Below are 18,689 nucleotides of genomic sequence, written 5' to 3' on the forward strand. Positions count from 1 at the left end.
TAAAATGTTATATTTATTATTTATATTTTTTGTAATTAATTGGATTTAAATAGTAAATTTATTTTATATCGCACAGCACCGATACAAATACGTTCTTGGAATTCGCATAGCATTTAATATATAATACGATGAAAGCGAGTAAGTTAAATTTATAATTGAAACAATGAACATAATTGAAAATAATTATATTTATTGATACTTACATAACCGTTTTAATCACGCACGCAAACATTATTAAAAAATTAAACATATAATATTAAAATATATCGATGAAAAATGCCATAAATAACAATCATCCAAAATATGTGCTAAGCTTCGTTAAAATTATAATATAAAAATCACATCTCAGTTCCTGAAAATATAGAATACAAATAAAAACACAATGATACGATATCCGATAATTTTAACATTTAACATAGGAAATAAAATGAGTACACTCAAGAATCACACGCATTGTAACTCAGTTACACTTTAATGGCGGTTCACATAAACCTACGCAGTGCACTTTTAGAATTATTCGTTAATCTACCCCACCTGACTGTTCCCCACCAATTTCAAAAGGCACCTTTCTACTGCAAACTGTTCAAAGTGTATCACCTTTCTAATGTGGTCGGATTACTCAGGCTAGTAAGGAACCTGGGGGAAGGATTATGCAATTCTTGGACACAAGAATGGCGTATATAAGCTTGAGGAAGGATTGGAGTAAGTAGAAAGCCAGCAAGTCTCAGCAGGCCAAGTGTTTCACTGAATCAGTCCAGCAAATCAAAAATATGTACGCGAAAATCGCCGTAAGTGAGACCGTTTACCGAAAATAGTTATATTATAATTTATTACTTATTTGTTTATTTATTATGATTCTATTGTTTTAGCTTCTCGCCTTGTCGGTTGTTGCTGTAGTCGCCGTTCCTACCCCGGGAGGCGGTGGACAGTGAGTATACAATACTTAGTAATAAATACAATATTTAATAAGAAAAAAACATAGAAATAATTTTAATGGTCAGAGTTTAAATCTTAATATACAAAGCAATACAATAATTAAAAAAACTATATAGTTTTGTATAACCTAAGTTCAAGAGTACTAGATTTACAATATAAAAAGAAACGTATGATTACGCTAAAGAACGACCACAGTTTAATTTTAAAACAGACATTACAGACATCATTCGTTTTCATTCATAAAATGTTTTTTTTTTTATTTAAGTACTCGGTATATACATTTGACGCGATTATATAACACGTTGGACTGAGACAACCGTATGTCTCAGTAGGTATTTAAACTTTACTAATTGGTAAACATATAAAAGATTATATTATTTATAAATCTATGCCTGACATTGTTATTCTAACCCTTTAGTTTACTAACGTGATTAGATACTATAATCGAAAGAAAGTAATCTCAAATGCAGATACGTGTTTCTTTTTGGAACAAACTATTTACATAGTTGTTTCTTAAAATAGTTAAGAGTTTTAACAATTCGAGTAGTAAAATAAATATTAGTCTTTTTTTCAAATATCCATAAAATAGTCTTGAGTTGTGATCATTAATAATAAAACCTGTGGTCTGCCGCAGTAACTCGCACTTAGCCAGTTGTCATGATTTCGGTTTTGCAACATTATAAATGTCAGCAATTCGTTATAATTGTTTAAAAATTAAATTACTTAATATGGGTACAGTTGCACATAGCTCTGCATCTATTTTGTGACGCAATGGGATATTACATGAGAGTTATACAATTAGGAGTGAGTATATTTATATATAACATGAGTGATATTTGTTTTTTTGAATGAGTAATCGTTTTGACAATTAACAACGAAAGATTTTTTTTAAATAAGAAAATGTTGTTTTATAAATGATCACTAATAATGCAATATAAAAATAATTTTGAACAATTACACCTCTTTGCCGGTTAGGAATGCTTATGTAAAATGTAATAGTTGAATTTCTATGAGATTATCGTTACAGTATTGCATAGTCATGTAAACATATTTGAATACAACTGTAGTATTTAGCTTTGCGTATAAGTCGAAGTGATTACTAGCGTAATATAATCCTCTTCTTTCATTAGCATTCAACGATTAGACTTTTTTACTTTATGCAATACGTAAGTAGCTGTTTAGAATAGCTTAGTTTAGAAACATCAATCTGATCGGCATACTCTAGTGAAAGGCCGAGTGCTTTCGATGGAATTATTTATTAAATACTCGGTAGCTCCTTCCCGGCATTGCGTAACCATAGACGTAAACATTTCCATACGACTTATCTCATTCAAAAATATTTAAAAATATATATACATTTATAAAGACTAATGTCACAGTTCGGTAGCCCAGATAGCATCATTATATATAAACAGTTCATGTTGTAAATAGTGTTTCGTTTGCGGCCATTAAGCGTTAAGTTAAATTATATATTTATATTGAATACAAACATGTGTTATGTAATTACGTTAATATAAATATATGATATAATGTATTCGAGATGTTTAATGCACTTTGTAAATAATTACTATCGGACCAAAAATCGTTTTACGTAATCGAAAGTTATCCAGATCACAAACGGTAACGTTATTACGAAAATAATCTTTGTAGAAATCAGAGTAATTATTGAATTTATTAATATTTTCTTAATATATACTACTGAACATTAAGTGTACCAAAACCGAGATTCGGTTATCGGATCGGATATCTAGTAAATTTGTTTGAAGTATTAAACAAGTCAGTGTGATATACTTTTTTATCTCATTAAAATGTAGAACTCATAGACCGATTACTCACGTAAGCTCAATCACATAAGCATTTCGAATGAAGTCGGAATGTACGATGCAGTACTATACTTAAGGCTGTGCCTTACAAATAATTATCTGTTATGTAATGCATAACATCGCAATTTTTTGTTCGTCGTATTCACTTATATTTATATAGTATTGGTCTCATTTAATGATGTGATTGTTGAAAGTTTTTTTTTTACATATAATTTCGTGTTGTTTGTGAGTACATAAATGGATCGTGTTGTACAGAAACGTTAAATGATGTATGTATATATAATAACTATACTGTTATCATCATTATTTTAAATACATTTTACAGCTTTTTTCTATTACATAAGATTTTTTTTATTTTACTTTATGTTTGCAACCAGACTAGCAGTGAATGACATTAAGATTTTGTTGTTCCAGTAACATCGTTCAACTTAAGTACATTTATTCGATGGTAGCAATTTTGCAATAACAATGTATAAGTAGGAATAACGAGTGTCGCTTTCACCGCTAACATAGAGAAAAGTATGCTTTTCTAACATAAAGTAGTATACTAGACCATTCAAGAATATTCGAGAAATTTGATGTAACGATACGTTTATCGAAGTTTAGCACGATTTGTTTTAGTTAAATAACGAAACGTTTATATACGAATATTTAGACTTATTTAATTCGACTGTGTTTTTTATCGTATATGCCGTGAATTATAAAAGAAATATTTCTATTTCAGCAAACACGTAACCATCCACGTACCATACAAGGTTCACACCATTCACCATCATCACGTTTCCAAAGTCCATGTGCCTGTGCACGTGCCCGTTGTTAAGGAGGTACCTGTGATTAAAGAGGTGCCTGTTATCAAGCACGTGCCTGTGCCTGTCATTCAGCACATTCCTGTGCCCGTGATCAAGAAAGTGGAGGTAGAGAAGCAAGTGTTTGTGCCCGTCCATCATCACCAGGAGGAGCATCACCACGGATGGGAGAGCGAGTCGCTGTCGCACGGCTGGCACTGATTTATAACCTTACATAATTTAGCAATAAGTAAGTAACTCCTTTAGTTAAATGGTATAAAGATAATGAACAAATTTTTTTATATAATTGAGTGAGATTGATATACTTAATTAATTAATTGCAGCTAGTACTAATACTTTCTTATATTTATATATAAGAAAGTATATCGTAATATATATTTCATAGGAAAACGCAATAAATTTCATAACTTTGCTATAAAAGTAGCGATGAATTCTAATATAATAATTATTATTTTAATTTCAGGTACAATTTAAGTAGAAAAAACGTTCTTGGAAGATGTTAGTTTGTTTTTTTACAAGTTTATTTTGATATTCTTTGTTCTGTGAATCGATGTTCAAATAATATTATAACCATTTTAAAATTAGCTAGTCAAAGTACTGCAAAAAAATATTAAGATTTCGTCACAAAATATGTCGTGTTCAATTTGTTGGAAGACCTAAAAAGTTTTTTTTTTAAAACGATTCTCTGAACAATGGTATCACAGTAAAAATGAAATTGAATTGTGAAAAATAGAACCAACTAAGTTGTTAAAAGTTACCATTATATAATGTAGGAACCAAAGAAAAATAAACGATTTTTTATCCATATTTTTTTTCATTACCTTAAAAGAGTGTTTATAAATAACATATTTGTTTATTTTACGTAACTCATTTAATCAACTTTAAACATGTAACTGACAACACTCGTAAAATTAGGACAGGAAACAATACAAAATAAATACGAGTATCAAGATTTTAGCGAGAAAGAAATCCTGCTCTACTATAGTAGCAATAGAACAGTCGAATAAATATCGTTTTTACTTTTAGTATTTACATTTGTCTTATAAAGTAACATACAAGTTCGTAAGTCGTAAATGTTACAATATTCGTCATCTGTGCTTTATATATTGTGACAGATAAGCCTCTGTATAAACCCCAAAAACCTTCAACTTTAAACGTCTCTGTGATGCATTGTATTAGCCTTGTGCATTGGACTAAGTTTCTCGATGTCGTTGGCGTGTAAAATTTTGCATCCGGCTTATGACTCTGAAAATGAAAATAATAAAAAATATAAGCTAACAATACAATTATGATTGGCACAAATTATTTCTAGTTTTAAGTATATAGGCTTATGATTGTTTTTGGTATAAATGTTGTCCCAATGGTGTAAACATAAATAAAAAATTATACCAATTATTTTGATTACACTTATAATAAAAATAGCAATTTTTTTTAATATAACATATATTCTGATAAAATTAACTATTTCTGAAGTTCTGAATGTAGAAACTTGAGAAAGTATTACATTGACGTAAATTACTATTTCGGTTGAGTTGTTGCACGCGTAATGCGTCATGTGATTGAATCCATTTATTTGACACAGTTTTTTTTAGTATAGTATATTATAAAGGGGGTTTTGCCGCCTAGTAGCTTGTTTTTATAATTAATGTTTAGAAGTAAACTTATCGAAAACGATCAAATCTATAACAACCGGGTTTTTGACGCATATTAAGATATATTTCAAGTAATAACACATTTTTTTATACACTTAAGGGTATGATACTTCACTGTTATGAAGTTAACGAACCAAACTATAGGTTTCAAGTTAAATTTGTATTAAAAGTTTGAATACTTGGTTAAAATGTTTATTTCAAAGGCCTCTTGAACATTGATGCAGCTATGAATCCTTCAGTGTAGTGTAATTTAGTGATCATTAATAAGTAACCTCTAGTAGGAAAATCTAGGTATTATATGTATAACTTCAAACGTAAGATGGTTAAATGGGAATGAACTCCTAATTAGGGAACATTCAAACTGAATAATTCCTTGGCATCACCATAGTCGCTAAGCTCCAATGGATATTAATAGATTGGCGGGTGGACTCAGCGCTGTAGCAGTTAAAAAAGAAATAAGAATGTTAACTGATGTATAGATGGCTTGCCTGGTGTATTTTCGTTACTTTCACACTGGAATGTTCTATGGAATTCTACTTGGGGGTAAGGCAACCGATTTCAATAGAGGGTTATGCACTAATACTATTACTATAAATAGTTAGTTACTTTTTACCGGATTTACGCACGCGCAATATTACTAAATCGCCTTAGCAATGTAACAAACTTATAGTACAACAATTTATTTATAATTTTACTAAAAAACATATTTAGTATTAGTACTAGTGTATCCCTATTTGGAGTTATATTTGATCGCTAGGTCTGCTTACGATCATGTATTGAATACTTTTGTACCGTACACATCAATATGTTGGAATTATTTAAGACTACATTTTCAATTCGTACGTAAGACCTATTTGCCACACCCCTGACGATCTAAAATAAAGTTTTATAATAAGCTATAATTATACTAAGTATAAATGTACCTATGTACTTACAACCATACACTAACACGGATTTAATACGCTTGCCTTTTTCAAAATTATCCAACATTTTTCGGTTCATTTGATAGATAGAATCTCCAAAGCAAGTTTTTTTTTTTTTTTTTTTTTTTTTTTTTTTTTTTCTCTTTATTTTTAAGGGAGGGTTTTTTCTATTTAGAAAATGTCACCCTCATAGTACTACAATTCATACTTCCTTATTTAATTACTACATATCTAAACTTAAATTAATATATATTATTACCTACGCTGAATGCCTTTTAAGACAACTTTATATAATTCTTTAGCAGCGTCGGATAACGGATTTGACAAAACACTATTGTAATACCCTGTTTCGAATGTGAAATTGTATTTCCGCAAAAAGACCATTCTTTCAGCCTCATTCCGTACAAATTCCGTAATAATGTGAACAGGATCTTCTCTTACGCCACATACAGAGCAATGTGATGAAGATACTTTACCCATTAAATAACTGAAACTATTTAAGGGAATATGTCCGGAACGAAGCCTAAGGGCTGTTACAATTTCACTTCTGCTCATATTGGCTCCATCAATCCAGGTGAGACCAGAAGGTTGCGGTTGGATTGTTTTATACCATATGCCTCTAGAAAGTGATCTCTCGTCAAAAAATTCTTTCCATAAATTTCTACAATGTACTTTAACATTAAATATTATATCTGTAAAATAAGGTTCGTAATTAAATAAAATACCCTCCACTGACGCTTTTTTGGCTAACCTATCGACAACCTCATTACCTATTAAGCCAATATGAGCAGGAATCCACTGCAACACTACATTTTTATTGTATTTATTTTGAAGGTTACGGATAGAATCCATAATGGCATAGGCTATCGGTGCACCTCGAAAAGTCGAGGAGCATCGAGCCAAATGCTGCAAAGCACTTTTTGAGTCAGACAAAATAACAAAGTTGTTTGAATCGACAGAATTTATATAAGATAATGACTCCAAAATGGCTATCAGTTCTAAATACATGATAGATATATTATAGCAATTTATTTTTAATTGAATACTATTTTTTGTCTGAATATCGAAAAATGCCGCACCAACTTCTCGACAATGTATGGACCCATCTGTATAAATTTTATAAAATTGTGAATAGGTTTTATTTAAAAAGTTTTCGCAAATTTGTAATAGTTCCAAAGTGTGAAATTTACTTTTGCCCTTATCTACAAAATCTATTTCAAATCGAATATTCTGAGACAAATCCACATTGCTTACCCATGTATCTAATGAAAACATTTCTAATTGTTTCGATCTATAAATAGGTACTTCTTCAAGATGCCTGTGGATAGTTACTAGTAGGGGAATTTTTTTACGTTGCCAATAATTGTTATCTCGGCATAAAGTGTGTAATTCATTTAGTTGATTAATTATAATACTATCCTCTAACGATTTACATTTAAGCCAAAATTTTGAAGCCAAAAAATATCTCCTAACAAATAAAGGTTGTAAATTGATTTCACATTGCATTACGTGAATAGGGGTTGATTTTATAAAACTACCAATAATGCGCATACAACAATTTTGAATTTTGTCTATCTTTTGTAACTGAGTATTACTACAAATATCATTAAGAAAACTCGCGTAATCTAAACGACTTCGTATCAGCGAAATATATAGCCGTCTCAAAAACATTGGATGGACACCCCAACCAGGTCCCACCAAAATCATCAAAACATTAATACATTTCATTGTTTTTTCGAAAATATAGTTTATGTGTTTAGTCCATCTGAGTTGTTCATCCAACCATATCCCAAGATATTTGATATCATGCACCTGTTGCAAAGTTTTATTGTTTATTGCTATTTCAATCGATTCTGTTTTACGATGCCTTCTGAAGATGCATACCTTAGATTTTGATGCTGAAATTTCAAGTCCTAAACTAGTCAACATAACATTGAGCTTATTAAGAGAAGATTGTAGCTTTGCTTTGCCGACCATCAGATCGTTACAAGTAATATAAAGTACAAAGTCATCTGCATATTGAATTATATTAACATCTCTGATAGTCTTACAAATACTGGCCGTAGCGATGTTAAATAACAAAGGTGACATTGGATCGCCTTGGGCTAAGCCACGACTTGTACTCCTAAACATAATAGTACCATCTGACTCTATTATAAGTCTTCTGTTATGCAAGACATTCCATAAGTAAGTACACAAATTAGAGCCCACACCAACCTGATCCATAGTGGTAAGCAAAACTGACATCTACATTGTTGTACGCACTATCTATATCAATAAAACTAGCAAGAGTACTTTGTTTCTTAGAAAAGCCTATCAAAACTTGATTTACTAAGATACCCAAATTATTGTAAGTTGAAAATGTTTTCCTAAAACCAATTGTGTTATTTGGAAATATTCGATTTCTTTCGCAAAACCATTCTAACCTGTTGTTTAAAATAGTATGAAATACCTTACAAACACAAGACATCATTGAAATAGGTCTCAGAGATGATAAACTATTAGAATCTCTGCCAGGTTTAGGTATAGCCACTAATTTTACATCTCTCCACTGGGAGGGTACAAAACCTAATCGATAAAATTTATTAAAAAGTTCTAACAACAACCTCAAACCGTTTAAAGGTAAATTTCGTAACATACTATAAGATATGTTGTCACAACCTGGACTAGAGTCTTTTGCTCTAATACTATTTTTTAATTCAGAAAATGTTATTTGAGAATCTAAATTCAAGTTTTGGGATTTGAAAACTGGTTTGTTTGGTATCACGAAATCTGGGGATAAACATTGTAGCAACTTATAGGTTGTATCCCTATCAATGTAAGTGGATGGAGACTTAATACCCTTCACCCAACGCATTTTACGATACACTTCGTACATCGATGTCGTTTGGACAAAAGATGAACAAAAGTCATACCAGCTAAAGTCTTTAGACTTACGAAAAAGTGATTGTGCTATACGTATTTTTTCTTTTAAATTGTCAAAATTAACAGGTGTTGGATTCCGACGAAATGTCGATAAAGCCAGACGGCGTTCCGCCACGACCTTAGACAAATTTTCATTCCAATAGGCTCTTGGAGTAAATTTAGTGGATGGGTTTTGACTTATTTTGATACAGGGAATATACAAATCTGCTGCAATATTCATATAATCTATAAATAAGTTATAAGCCTGCTGGAGATCATCAGGAAAACAGAGATTAGTATACATTCGATCTAATAGCTTTTTATATGATTCCCAATCTGCTTTCTTATAATTTCGTTTAACTATAGAATTCATGACAGGTTCAATCTTAGTTGAGATTTTTATGACACAATGATCACTCCCCAACATTTCTTTTAAAACTTGAAAATTTACTTTAAGTGCTATATCTGATGATGCAAAAACTATATCAGGCGAATATTGGTGGAGTACACCCTGAACCATTTTAATACGAGTCGGTGTGCAGTCATTAATCGTAACGAACTGAGCATTAACTAACGCGTCAAGTATTTGAGTTCCCCTTGAATCTATTTTCCGAGACCAGTTGGTGTGGTGCGCGTTGAAATCACCAATAATAAGAGTATTTCTAGAAGCTATGGAAAATATTTCTTCCCAATCTCGAGGTCGTGTATTAGCTGATGGTGGACAATAGACCGATATTAAACTTTTGATTTCGCTACAGTTAAATAGTTCAATGTGTAAAATTTGGATATTTGAATTGGAAATATTTACCGTATTGTTTTTACACTTTACCGATTTATGAACAAATACTGCAATTCCACCATATGAATCGAATCGGTCACAACGGAAAGTAGAATAATCTTTTACATTAAGATGACTGTCAGGTTCTAACCATGTTTCACAGATTGCAGCAATGTGGATTTTCTCTTGAATAAGCAAATTTTCAAATGAAAGCAACTTTGGTCTTAAACTTTGTGCATTCCATTGAGCAATGTTTAAACTTATTTTAAGCTGATCACCCATTATTAGTATTTAAATTAAATATTTTCATAATATTAGACAAAACTGGCCATTCAGCAATATTTTCAACTACAACTAATATTACCCATTCCACTCAACACTTTATAACGTTAAACACTTTTGTTTGTAAAGAATCTTGTTTCAAGAATATAATTTCTTTTAATCTTGATAGAAGTTCCATAAATGTGATGTCCCTTGGTAAGCTAATCCCTTCCCCATCTTTCCCTTCAGTTTTGGACTCGTTATCAATACTTGAATCCGATAAATAATCTATCGCCTCCGTTTCACCTGATAATTTTGTGTTACGAGACTTTAAAGGTATACGACTCGGTGATCTATTCGAATTCTGTTTTACCACCTTTTTTATTTTTACCACGCTAGAGTAGGATGGAGCATCAACTGTTTCTTTAGCTGACCCAAAACTCAAGGTTCCAGATTGTGTTTCAAAAAAGCTTGGTTTAACAGAATCACTCGATTCGTTAAAAATATTATTAGTTATCTTAGGTTTGTAATTTGCATTAGTATTCGGTAAAGGATCTGCAACATACATTGTACGAGCTTTTCTGTAAGTTACGTTAAACTCGGACATAATTTGGCGAATCTTTTTCTCCTTTTTAAATACCGGGCAAGACTTATTAAAAGACATATGATTTTCTCCACAATTTACGCACTTAAAAGACATAGTGGTACAATTATCGTGATGACCACCACATTTAGGGCAAACTACTTTGTCTATAGGGCATCTTTTGGCAGTATGTCCAAGTCTCCAACACTTAGAACACTGCGAGACTGGAAACACAAACGGCTCCACTTTTATACGTAGGCCGTGAACCGTAACAAAAGGTGGTAAATAAGAATATTTGAAACAGAGTCGCACTGTTTCGCTAGGAATCCATTTTCCATCTTCACCAAGGCGAGACAATCTTTGAACAGATGATAGAATTGCCGGTTCTGTACATACAATATTGTTAAAAATTTCATCGTCAGATAAATCAATGTCTACATTCTTAATAACGCCGTAAGAAAAGTTGACCTCAAAAGCTTTTTGAAATTTCCATCCCTTTTCCAGTAATTCTTGACAAGATATTAAAGACAACATACATTTTTCATTTTCGCATTCTATTTTAATTTTATATGGCGATAAATATTTTATTTTATTAATATCCGTGATATTAAGCGATTTAAATGTGCGTGCTAACTCAAACTGCTTAGGTAACTTTTCATTACATGATATATAAACTTCCATTATCTCATTTTTCAGCTTTTTGTCTTTTCTTCTATTAACCGTCTTCCACTCTTCAGCTATCACATCATCTCCCTCTTCGGCACTTATATTATCTTCTCTTTCACGTTTACTAGGTCTAACCCTCTCACATTCTTCTTTATCTTCGCTTTTCTTCTCCATATTGACTGTATTTTCATCATTCATATTTTTATTCAAAATACATTCCGTCTCACATTTTTCTATGTTAAAAATTTCTACATCATTATCATTCATTGTTAACAAAAACAAAACGCATCCTTCCGAGAATAATGTTTGTTTTGACAAAGCAAGTTAGAAAAGCGTTACAGTGCATAAATCATTGCAGGCATTTTAATATTTATAAACAGTGTAGATTCTTGTCAAAATGAATATTATTGATACATTATTTGAAGACATTTTGTGATACAGAATTTTTTTTTTGCAGTATTTATACCTATGTAGTTGTAAATAAACGTACTTACTACGAGATATTTAAAAAAACCCATGAGAATAAAAATACCCAAAGAGCGGCTGGATGTAATCAGGCCTGAACATCCCTAGGGTGGACAGTGATTGTATTATTAGATTTCTTAATAATTTTTATGTTGATGTATTTGGACTGTGATTGATGTTTTCTATCCATCGAGCCATATTTAAATGGATATGAAAAATTACATTAAGGATTAATTGATAAGGTTATTTCAAATCGTATTAATAGAAAATACCGTTTTTTTTTTCCTCAGAATTTAGACAGTGATCTAATGTATTTATGTTCATGTTCATAGTTGTGTGTGCATAGATTCGATAGAATAAAATTGTTCTAAGTACACCCGATAAACTCGAACAGATACTTCTTTTTGTTATTATTAATGATAAAATGCGATAACAAGCGCTTTCGTTCCTCTATAATATTGTTTTTATTTCCATGCTGTCTGTCACGGTTTGTTGCGATAACTGTGTTTATTAATTTTATTACTTACTCCTATCTGTAATCGCCGCTTCGCTAGATCTAACGGATACGTCAGGACTTTAGCGATGAAACCAGCGATGCTGCCAGCGGCCGTCGTGGCGAAGAGAAGATGCTCTGGCTTATGTGCATTCACTTTAGGATGAGCACAATTCCCATTGCAGCTGTACAGGTAGTTGAGGAAGAGTGGTTGTAGAAAACTGAACACGGAGAAGGTTATTCCGACTTGAGGCCCTAACTGAAATACATTTTTTTTTCTAATAGACAAATATATTTTTAGTGGATGATTCTTCATGTAGATAAGCCAATTGCGTAGGAGTTATTATTGTGCATAAGTATGTGCGCAAATGAGGGTATACGCATTCGTCCGACCAATCGAATATACAGCCGTAAAAGCACTATGACGCAGTTGTGATGCATAATATAAGTTGTAATGAGGTTATTCACATTAATAATATTTAAATACACGATTAACTATTCAAAAATATAATATATCAAAGTAGGTTTTATATGTACCCTACCTTTGAATCGTCATTTTACAAGAATATATAAATATATAGCTATCGATTCGTAATGTACCTTTACCGAGAAGAATTAAAAGAAGAAGAAGAAAATTTAGTAGTTATGCTCTATATGTATATAGAGCCGAGATGGCCCAGTGGTTAGAACGCGTGCATCTTAACCGATGATTTCGGGTTCAAACCCAGGCAGGAACCACTGAAATTTCATGTGCTTAATTTGTGTTTATAATTCATCTCGTGCTCGGCGGTGAAGGAAAACATCGTGAGGAAACCTGCATGTGTCTAATTTCAACGAAATTCAGCCACATGTGTATTCCGCCAACCCGCATTGGAGCAGCATGGTGGAATATGCTCCAAACCTTCTCCTCAAAGGGAGAGGAGGCCTTTATCCCAGCAGTGGGACATTTACGGACTGTTAATGCTAAAAAAAAAAAAAATGCTCTATATGTTCGGCCAACAGTCCACTCGATCGTCCAACCTTCCACACATTGTTCCGATTGCGGTAAATTGTTCGCAGATCAAACTCTTACGAACTAATTGGATTGGACGATTGTGTGGAGAAAACAGAGGGAGATAACTAGATTGTGTCTATTTTAATAAAATACGAATTACAAGCTTTTTTGTTATTGAAATAGTCTTGTATTGTATCTCAATAATTATATCACTGCACTATATTCCAACGATTTTTAACGTATGATATAAAATTATGAATTGGCAGTTAAAAACGATTTTATTGAATTTGATTATGTCTTACCATTAGGACTCCAGCCGCCCATCCCTCGTAAAATGCTAGTAAGCCACCGGATTTGTATACTGCTTTGGTGCCATTTATAAAACCTCTATATTGTTCCTGTATTAACATCTGTCGAACTCGTATTACTTCTATAGGAGTGGCTAGAGTGGCGCTACAGCACCCAGCGCAAATTCCACACATAAACTCAAGGAAAGATCTAAAGTAAAAAAATATAAATCATAAAATACAATTACAATCTGTATTTTTTTATATTAAGCTGATAATAGATGACCACAACATACTTTTAATTTTAATGAAATTAGCGCCTTATTGTTTTATTATAGCAATTTCAATTGAACTCACGAGATGGTTTTTTTATCGTAATAGGTAGGTGGATAGGCATATAGGTTGTTAGTAAGTGGTCACAATTCATATAGACATTAGCGCTGTAAGAAATAACAACCATTCCTCACATCGCCAATGTGCCAACATCTTTGGGATGTCATGTCATTTGTGCCTGTAGTTATACTGGTTCAAAAGAATTTAAAAGGGCGATTTTAAAAGCTAAATAAAATCTGTTGTAGATATGAATATAAACACATAAAATTAAAATTCAATATAAACTTGGAAGATATACTTTTGTCTCGACAAAACGTTAGAGTTTTCTAAAGATTATACTATAACTTTATAAGAAAGTTTATACTATACCTTCATCAAAGTACAACGTCCACATACTGTAGAACTCAATATAATAAACAGATATACCATTGAACATATTTAAAAAAACCATTGATATTGTACCCTACCTGGATTTCGTTAAGCATGTAATTACACTGAACTCAACCTGATACGGTTTTGTTTGTAATTTGTCAATGCTTAGTTACTTACACTTAGGATACTTACTTATACTTGGGATTTGCATGAGTACTAAAAACATACTTGGTTGTCACTTCATAAACATAAAATTGAGATGTCGTAGATATTATTGAGTGAATCTGTAAGAAATATGATATTAACATATATTCGAACCTCATCTTATTAATTATTATTTATTAAAGATAAAAAAAAATTAAAAGTATGACATTTTTTCGAATCTCACCTGACCAAGACTGTGGCCGTGCCAGAAGGCGGTGACACCTTCTTCGAGGAAAATCTTTTTAGTCGTCTCAAAAACATTTCGCTGTTTACCTTTTGTTACTTTCTTTTGCAGTTGAGTTCTGACTTTTAATACGTCCAACGGTTGTGTTATAAACCGTGTTACCATCCCAGAAATACCACCTGCTATTAACTTCTGATTTGGGGTCAATGATTCATCTTTTCGATAACCTACCATTTTTAAGACATATTTGAGTCAGATAATTCATTTCTCTTATTATTTATCATTTTATATTTACTTATAAATTGACAGGTAATTTGACGCCATCAAAAAACACAGGAATGCTTACACCTCAGAACAATAACTAAATCGTAAAAGAAGCTTTATTGAGCGTAAACAAGTTGATAAGTATTTATGCTCTTTTCTCAGGTAATTTTGCTAATGTTAGAAAGAGATGCATATAGTTTTGATAGGACCTCGAGTTATAATATTGTATACATTGCAAAAAAATCAGGGTTGAGGACATGTTGATTGACAATATCGATAAGTTACATATTATGTATACCTATTGAGACGGTAATAAATATATTATGTATTAAGATTACACTGTTTTAACTATTCTGTTCTAAAAGTTTCGCTTTTATGTTGTTCTACTCCTAATTATTGCTTTGTCAAAAAACAATTATTAAGCTACAGCTATACAGTTATAATTATTGAATTGAAATATTTCAATACGAAATCTAGTAATAATCTTGACCATCAATTTTTGCAATATTTTGTTGCAGGTATATTGTCGATAAAATTTCACTAAAACAATATTTACAATAGTTAATAATCTATAAATATATTAAAGCATTTTAAGCTACGAGCGGCTTTAAAATATTGTAATAAATAACCTGAAAATTATAATTAATTGGCTAATGCTTCAATATAGATCACGATCGAGGATATAAGTCTGGATATAACTAGACATTTTTTAGTTCCCTGTCAGTATTTAGCTAGAGTTCATTTTCAATGTGTACACTGTGGAAACACTGGTAAAATGTATTTATACTTTTATATGTATAGAGTTGATGAAATCTCAACATTTTAAAAGACAATGTTGATGTTAATTCAAATAAAAACCTGGCATGTGCAATTTGGACTCGCGAACTGAAAGTCCCGTACCAACAGACAAATGGATAAACAAAATCCTAAGATCTTATTGATTAGGTATTACTATAATTTTTATTTTGCAAATATAATTAAAAAATAATAGTGGTGGGTACCGAGACTTAAAAATTGTTAAGACTACCCAATGTTTAATTTTAAGATCACACTATTGACAAAATTCGGAAACATTGCGTTTATCGACATATCGGTTTTTGCGGTAATGCCTAAAACAAAAGAAACACGCCTCTTTGTCTTGTGATAAAAACTTTTTGATTATCGCATTATGACTTACATATGAATGTGAAAAGTTACAGCCATTTTAATGTTATATAATTTTATGATGTATAAACATTTCAACGAATTTTATGTCTTTTAGACATACATTAAACTCTTTATGGTTCTTGATGGTTAAATTTTCTTTGATAATTGTCTTATAATCATCGTGACTAGGTTATACACAATTTGACTAATGATTTCGGTTTAGTCCTTACATGTTAAAGTTAACAGTTACTATGAGTGACGATCGCTTTTAATACTTCATTTTTAATATATTAAGTGTCATTTTATTTTCTATACAGTGAAAGATAAAACACATAGAAAATATATATGGAATAAATAATGTAATATCATCACGATCCTCTATATCAATTGGCTTGACCAGTTGTGATTATAAAGGCACACACAGTTACACGCACACAATTTGAAAAATAACAGATATTAACAAGCGACAAACGAAATAAGCATCTTAATCACACATCTCTTTTGAGTTCTGCACTAGCATCACTCTGCAAAGTTCCAAAGAGTTCTTGTCTCTAGCACTTGTTCATTAGTATTTTTTACTATACAGACATAATAGTTATTTTTCTTTTATCAAGAGAAAGATAAATGGTTCCGCAGACTTTTTATCAGATCTACTAAAGACCATTTTTTGTAACAATATATATGTTAAGTTAAGCATGTGACTCTGGTTTGAAAATAACTTAAAAAAATGATCGTCGCGCAGCTCAATCAGAATTGGTTCTCAATAAAAAACAAAACATTACACAATTTTTTGATACATATCGATAAAACCAGCTCAGATTGGAGAGAAAATCGATGTTCGTATTCTCAACACTGTGACAACTCATCATTATGATGTCATAGGAGGTAGGTAGTCAAAAGACATGGTCGTTTTCCATACAAATTAACTTACTGTATTTAACTATATTTTTTATTTATTACAGATAAACCTATTGAATTTCCACTCATAACTATTACAAATAATAAGCAGGAAAAACAGTGAACAATTAAAAATAAAACTTGGAATAGTTAATAATAAAATACAAATAAAATGATGGTTAGAATGATATTAAATGGTTCTACGACGTCTGATTCTTGGACTGATATCAAAATCATCTTAAAATGCAAATACACAAGATATTCAATGATATGCAAAGCAGTTAAAATAGCGTACTTATAAAAATTTAGAAATATCAACTACTAAGATATTTGCTCATGGTTCTAGTTACGTACATAATTACAGTGTAACTACATAGGGTTACCGATTTTGAATTTGAAAATTAATTTTCGTGTGTATAAATATTCCAATGGAATTTTAGAACACTGTCAGGATTTTCATAATTAAATTATTTTTGTAAAACACTACAACCAATGCTAATGATACAATACAAGTTGAAATATCTCTTATTTGCTTCTATCAACAGTTAACTCTTTTAAAAAGATCATAATTTAAATATATTTTGACAACGGTCAATACTTCTCACCTCAATACTCCACTTCAATCTACTTCCAACCTCTTTTCTGCTCACCTCATAATATTACCGTTACAGTATAGTTGTCGAATTTTGTAAAATATCGAAACAAATCATATAATTATATAGAAATATTTAATAAAACAAATTTACCAAAAAAAAGATTTTTTCTTGCTGTCTATATCTTGTAAGCTCGAGCGTCAGTCATACCAATGCACACAATTATATGACGTGGAGGGGCGCTATTTGTTATATTAAAATAATCGCTTTTTACTAAATACATATGTATATACACACGCTACATATAACTATATAACATTTTTTTAAATTGTTGTCTGTCTGTTTGTTTCGGCTAATATATGGTATGGCTGGACCGATTTTGACGGGACTTTCACTGACAGATAGCTGATGTAATAGGGAGTAACTTAGGCTACTTTTAATTTAGAATTATATATAAAATAATAATATAGTCACGCTAGTAATAATGTATAACACGAAGAATATATACTGCGAGCTAAGTAAGTAGCTAAGTAACTCGGCGCGTATATTATATCACGGAATATGATAGCATAAAAGCCCGTCATGCCGTTTGCCGTTACGGCCCACGAATCGGTCTTTTCTCAAATAATTCCTAATAGAAATTTATTTTGATATTTAAATTAATCCATAATATTATCTAAAAATTTTTCATAACATAAAAGTGTTTTTGAAATAAATAAAATAGAAACAAATAATGTAGAAATTCTTTTAAGTAGCTGTGAAAGAATTCAGAAGTTAATTTATTATAATGGTAAAACATAAATATTTGCTTTAAGTATCAATATATTTCCAGGATATGCAGTATTATTACACTGATAAAGTCGCAATGCGATAAGATATGTAGAGCAATGAAAGCACACACAATTCGAAAATTTATTCACATATAACATTCACGAGACGAAGCTTTTGTTATTTTCTATTGATAATAGAGTGTCACAAATCAATCGTATTTATACATACATAACGTGAATAAATTGAAGATTTGTCGGACGTAACGAGTCGTATCAACAAATATTTGCATCTATAGTTAATATAAATATTGATATCAGATGACCCTGACGAAGTTCCGTACATTTATTGGGTGAC

At 31.1% G+C, this 18,689-nt stretch overlaps 2 protein-coding genes across 2 annotated transcripts; one reads left to right on the forward strand and one right to left on the reverse strand.

The window, feature by feature from the left end:
* The first annotated feature begins 712 nt into the window (after positions 1-712).
* LOC125076127 lies at positions 713-4,299 on the forward strand. Its single transcript, XM_047688104.1, has 4 exons — positions 713-788; positions 870-928; positions 3,484-3,794; positions 4,029-4,299. The coding sequence occupies exons 1-3, from the start codon at positions 771-773 to the stop codon at positions 3,764-3,766; spliced, it is 360 nt and encodes a 119-aa protein (XP_047544060.1). The 5' UTR covers positions 713-770; the 3' UTR covers positions 3,767-3,794; positions 4,029-4,299.
* Positions 4,300-4,488: 189 nt separating this feature from the next.
* On the reverse strand, positions 4,489-14,956 carry LOC125076045 (mitochondrial thiamine pyrophosphate carrier-like). The gene is made up of 5 exons (XM_047687983.1): positions 14,665-14,956; positions 14,469-14,560; positions 13,587-13,782; positions 12,325-12,549; positions 4,489-4,810 (listed from the first exon to the last, which is right to left on the reverse strand). Exons 1-5 carry the CDS (start codon positions 14,896-14,898, stop codon positions 4,595-4,597), a joined length of 963 nt encoding a protein of 320 aa, XP_047543939.1. The 5' UTR covers positions 14,899-14,956; the 3' UTR covers positions 4,489-4,594.
* Positions 14,957-18,689: the final 3,733 nt, after the last annotated feature.

The sequence above is a fragment of the Vanessa atalanta genome, chromosome Z, assembly GCF_905147765.1.
Source record: "Vanessa atalanta chromosome Z, ilVanAtal1.2, whole genome shotgun sequence".
NCBI lineage: Eukaryota > Metazoa > Arthropoda > Insecta > Lepidoptera > Nymphalidae > Vanessa > Vanessa atalanta.